This window comes from Zea mays, chromosome 8 (genome assembly GCF_902167145.1).
Source record: "Zea mays cultivar B73 chromosome 8, Zm-B73-REFERENCE-NAM-5.0, whole genome shotgun sequence".
NCBI lineage: Eukaryota > Viridiplantae > Streptophyta > Magnoliopsida > Poales > Poaceae > Zea > Zea mays.
This window is the reverse complement of record NC_050103.1, coordinates 145633512-145639475: the sequence shown is the minus strand read 5'-3', so window position 1 is coordinate 145639475 and position 5964 is coordinate 145633512. Positions and strand designations below refer to the sequence as shown.

General features: G+C 44.2%; 1 protein-coding gene across 2 annotated transcripts; it reads right to left on the bottom strand.

Annotated features, from left to right (window-relative positions):
• Window positions 1-319: 319 nt before the first annotated feature.
• On the bottom strand, window positions 320-5437 carry LOC100273822 (putative C3HC zinc finger-like family protein). 2 transcript variants are annotated; one of them, NM_001148221.1, is given in 7 exon segments: window positions 320-891; window positions 965-1158; window positions 1599-2592; window positions 3574-3926; window positions 4140-4263; window positions 4716-4911; window positions 5011-5181. In NM_001148221.1, coding segments are annotated over 7 exon segments (2097 nt in total). In that variant the 5' UTR covers window positions 5160-5181; the 3' UTR covers window positions 320-804.
• Between the last annotated feature and the right edge of the window lie 527 nt (window positions 5438-5964).

Here is a 5964-nt window from a genome sequence, read left to right as displayed (position 1 = left end):
TCCGTTGCTGATGAAAACGGCCTAAATCTTGGTGCCGGCAATCGCTTCAGCAAGATCGAATTAAACGAGCAGCTGGTCGTCTTCGAACTGTCTCGGCCGACATTTGGTTATACGAGGGAGTATACAAGCAAAATACGAGGCGGACATCAATCATTCCGACGCGATCGGCATGTCGCGAGTATCGTTTCTGCAGCTGCACGCTATTGGCGTGAAGAAGCCATGCAGTGATGCAGCACGGCACAAACGTTTATCCTTTTTTTTCTGGAAGACACGCACGGTAGACCTGTTTACAAAAATGATTCATTGTAGGCTATTGAATGGCAGAACCTATCGTTTCAAGCCGATCAGATCTTTAAGCAGTTATTACAGGTAAGTCAGCCAGCAAAGGCGTCAAACGAATTCGCTCTTGCCAATCAAAATTCCCCGAGGGTTTAACAGTTAACAGGTGATCGTACAGCAATATAAAGAATGCAATATAACAAGTTGACAACATTACTAAGCTACGAAATCACGGTGTATATGCTCAGGTGGTTTCAAATGGGGAAGAGGTAACCCAACTTCTACATTCCTTAACCACCACAACAATGGCTTCTACAGCAGCAGTATCGTCCTGGAACAATTAACCATGTCATAAATCATTTTCCCAGCTGCTGCCTCAAGAATTTGTACATCGCACAGATGTGCAGCGTAAACATTTCCAGTTCCAATATTCAATTCATATGGCATTCTGGATCTGCCCCATGATATTGTCCAACCGTATGAGTTTGACCCCAGCTTTCCCAACATGTGGATCCAGTTCGCTTCTCAGCTCTTTTCAGATTGCTGTATCCTCCGCCTTTTCGGAGGTGGTGTCATGAAAAGCTTCCTAACAGAGGTAAGAGGGTCATCCTCCTGAATCATAGAAAACAAACTGTGAGGTTGCGTTCTAGAGATGCAAGGCTTGATTCAATGAAAGCACCTCTACCTCATCGAGAAGGCTGGTCTGAATATCCACTTGCAAGTCCCCATCAGATCTCTTGTCCCCAGCAAGTAATGCCGAGAGAGTAAGCCTCCATCCAGGCAAGGGTTCGCCGTAATCAGGGGAAGTCCAAGGGCAGAACGTCCGGTGCTGCTTGATAGGATCAAACTCATTCATTCTGTCATACAGCCCTTGTTTTTCTGTCAAAGAAAGCATAAATTCACAGTTAGGGTTAATGAGGGCTAACTGTGATGGACACAGATGACCCTGGAACCGAGGATACCGATGAAGAATTTAAAGCACATTATTCAACTAGACTAACAAATAAGAAACACAAAACTGAATGAGGAACATAGTATGCAGGCATAGTCTTCGGTCTACAGTAGCGAGATAAATATTTTTTTGCTGCCACGAGATGAAAAGAAAACTCAGCACTGTTGTAGCAGCACAATTTGTGCCTAACAGCTATTACTTTGAATGTGCTAATTATAGCCAAAGTTTCCAAACTGTTACAGCAACGTGAAAGCTGGGCGAACAGACATATAACAAGCTACACAGAATTACTCGTATACTGACTTCAACCATTTCAATTGTAACAACTACACATAAATGAGTTATCTGCCTAGAGGTCTGTACACACCTTTTTCCCTGTTAACTAATGATTCTGTGATTGTGCTGACCTCAGTTGACCTGGAATTGTTTGCATGCATCTCTGTCAGGGTCACTCCACCAGAAGGTTCTTCATTCGTACCCTGGACTGAGCAAAATCTAGGTTCCAATCCATGTTGATCAGCATCTGCATATGTGCTTGTTATACTTTTTCTTAATGGAGAACCTGTTTCTGGTTGTGTTTCATTGGAAGCTTCATCCAATTCAGTATCCTTAGCTGCATTGGAATGTGAACCATCTTGTTTCTGTTCAGTGCTCACTACTAAGTTTGATATGCTCTTTTCAGAATTTTCTCCTGGCTGGTCATGATTTGCCCCTATGGTGGATGTATCAACATCATCGGCATCACCTTCCAACAAATGAGGCTCATCTGTGCTTCTTTTACGTTTCATGGAACCTGAAGCATGCGAAGCAACAGGAACCATGTAGCAATCACTTCTGGAGGAAAGCAAATTCACACGGGAGTTCAAATCAGCTTTCAAATGTCGACTAACGACAGGAAATGAAACTTTTGGTCGGAAACTTTGTCTAGTTGGTGGAGGACCCCCAGCAATAGTGAAGTTAAAACTAATGTTGGCATCCTTTGAATGTCCTACTCCACTCACTATGTTGGCATGTCCATTATCCTGGTCATCTTGTCTATTAGAATCTGAAATCAGCTTAAAGAGTTGAAGAGGTCGTTGCACAAGAGAAAAAGGCCACAAGGCAACACATGCACCACAAAACTGGCAATCTAAAACAACTGATAGTGGATCATAATGCTGATCTTCTTGATTAACATCAACAGATGGTCGAGCACCATCAGGCGAGTAAAGTATTACCCGATCCTCCATTGTCTTACTTGATTGCTCTGGTTGAGCCAATTTAGAGGTAGAGTTTGCATCGGAGTGAAACTCAGTTCCACAGTCAACAGCATAAGGAAGTAGTCTGGGTTCCCATCCACACAAACTTATTATCTTAAGTGCCTGCTGCAAAGTTAAGTGTTAAGTTGGAAAGACAGATGGATGGTTTGATACAGGAATGCTCACTGAATTCACAAAAAGAAAAAGGCACTTAAGATAATAATATGGAATGTCAATTCAGATACAAGGATCTAATTCCAATGAACACAGCAAAGAAGCTTCCCACAGACAGAATCGAGTTCTTAAAGAAACAGCTGGACTCAATATCTTTGACTATTTTATTATTTAGAAAAAAAAGGAGACCCAAGGCTGGCAGCTCCGACAAGTGGGGTCTGGGGAAGGAATAACCGAGGCAAGCCTCACCCCTGTATTTTTGCAGAGAGGCTGCATCGAACCCCAGACCATTTTTTTTCTCGAATACGCAAGAGAGCTGTGTATCTTAGTATTAGAACCCCAGACCATTGGCTCAGTGAAAAGTATCTCACCACTGCGGCAGACTGGTCCTCTGACTATTTCATTTAGAACTCAACAAATATTATATTGCCATCACTATTTTGAAGCAACACCAGATATTTATACGTCAAATTTTGTTTCAAGAAAGTATTGCTAAATTTCCTTAAAAGGACAAAACTAATTCAAACCAGGCCTACGGACAACAAAGTAGAAAAAAAATCTATGAAAAATATTTCATTGCATACGGCACGGAAGGTGTTAATATTCGAGTAAAAAAGAGGCAGACCCACTGCCGGAGGCTCCCACATGCGTTGGATTTAGGGAAGGGATAAACCAAAGCAAGGTGACTCAGTGAGACAGCTCTCACCATTGCACTAGACCTGCCCTATGTTAACATGATAGAGTAATAGCCATTAATAGGTTTTAACTAAGCATAATTTATTCAGTTGCATATGTACATTGTCCATGGTTAATATCAGATACTTATCACCTAAAAGGCTAGAAGTCATATGGTTCATCATGAGGTTCCCGTGAACATATCAAGAAAAATATCACAAGTCAGCAACTCCACAAATAGATGAAGAGAATTACCTGATAATATGTGTCAGCATCTTGAAAAGCATCATCCAAATCCTTAATTGTAGAGTCCTCAGTAAGCATAAGTCCCCCTTTGAGAACAACTGATGAAGAGAATGGTTCTGATAGGAACTGCTCTAGCTGTGGATTCCTCTTTTTCATGGTCTCAAGAGAAGAGCAGGAAATTCTTGGGAGTGCTAAAAGTCGCAGCAGAGAGGACAAAAGCTCATAGTAGTTCCCAACTAAAACAGGAGGAGGTGTTGGTGGAAATAAAGCAAGTGATTCATCACATATGTTATCAATCCACGGGCAAAGTAGTTTATGTCCAGAGTCCAGCTTCAGGCTGAAAACAGCAGCAGCCTTTTCAACTGCACAAAACACATCATCATCAATAAATAAAAATAAAGAATGAACAGGAATATCACATCAAGCAGGTAATAGCCTATACGCTCTCTTTCAGATAAAACTGGGATGTTCTATAATCATTCGCAAATCATCACCATAACAAAAAATATTGTCTTCAATCATAGACTCATCATTTGAGATGAAATGCACAGGTTAACATAGTATAAAATGCAGACCTTGCTGTGTTGTCCATGAGGAAGGAGTGGAGAACAGGAGTCGTGCCCCACAAGCTTCACATGTTATAACATCCGGCTCAATGTTAGTCCATCCTCTTCTTGCACAGTTAACGGGACTAATAACCTGAAGAAAGCAAATAGTTATCAACCACCACTACAAACCGCAGATACTTCACCTGAACGCAACTAAACCATACGCATAATACATCATCACAAACTCGAGCATCCACAAAATTCCAGAACTACCAGACAGTGGCGGAACTATAGATAGCAGCGGGTGCGGGCACACCCACAGGACAAAAAAAAGTGATTATGCTAAAATTTTCACCATATACACAATACAACCATGGTAAAAATCTATGCACTCACAGGGCAAGCGCAGCCCCCTCAAATTCGCTCTAGCTCCACGCTGCTACCAGACTTTCAATTGCATTTTAACGTGCTTTAACCAAAAACTACATTCAGTCCCCCCAAACATTCTAACTCAAATCCAATGGCCAGTGCCCACCTGAATGCCACTGATCCATTATAAGGGTAAACATGTGCAAGCAAAAAGTAGGCATGCCTAAAATGTACCTTGGGCTTGGCGAACCAGGTCATGGCTTTGAATGACCCGAGACGACGCATGAGGTCGGCGCGGTCCCAGGGGCGGCACGGCGGTGGCGGCGAGATCGCTGCCATGGCCAACATCTGATGCGGGAGTCGCGACCCGCGCACCACCCCGAACCTCCTCGCTGCCTCCGCCGCTGCCTTCCCCACCGCTCTCCCGGAGCTGCCGCATCAGATCAGATCAAGAGTACGTCAAATCGCATAATAAATAAGGGAGAGAGAAGCACAGAAGAGGTGAGAGCAAAAACGATTAGGGCAAAACCTTGGAGCCGAGGTCGACGAAGAGGGCTTGGAGCCACCGGTGCTACTCGACTTGGGCTTGGGGAAGTGGTAGAGCTTATCCATAGCCTTTTGCAGGCGCCGCTCCGAGTCGGCGCCGATGTCCCCACCTCCGCCTTCGCCGGCGGCCATAGAGGTGCGCGGTGCGGGGGAGATGGGGGGCGGCGATGCGTGCTTACTGCTTCCAAGCTGTTGCAGTTGCAGCTCAATGCTGCCTGCCATTACACTCAGGAAAAGGGCCGCACCTGGGCCAGACAAACGGTTAACGTACCACCTGGTCTTGGACTCTTGGGCTCTGAAACTGATAGACCGTTCTCGCGTCGTAGTTAGTTGGCCTTTGTGTTCCCGCTAGTATTATAGGCCATGTGCCCATGTTTGAATACACTATGCATAATGCATCAGCTGCAGGCGAGCTGAAAAGCCCCAGCCACCGGTTTATATTACCAGCACCAACAACCGCAAAGAAGCACACCTTCAGTTCTTTTCCACAAAACAGATAAGCAGAGTTGGATTATCATAGGATTAGGTTACGGTTACCAGATTAGATCTGTCATGTAACTGTCAACCTCGTTGTCTATATAAATACATGCTACTATAACACCTCAAGTCATTAACCATAGACTTATCTCCTCTATAGCCTCGCAACAGCGCCGCCTCATAAGCCGCTATGACCATCTCATCGAAGTTTGAGTTCCTCCCCAACTCTAGCTACAACTCCGACAAGGAATTTCTCTCCATCTATTCATCTTCCGGGGCAACCCGGAACATCGCCGTGACCGGCTCCGCGAGAGCTTTGTCACCGCGCTTTTGGTTCGTCGATTGGATCTCTTATTCATTGTTAATATGCGAAACAAACAAGATGTCCAACAGCAACGTGAGATTGAAGGGCTTAGTTGGAAGGTAAGTTGGTGGTAGGTTATGGGTCTTTTCCACGTGA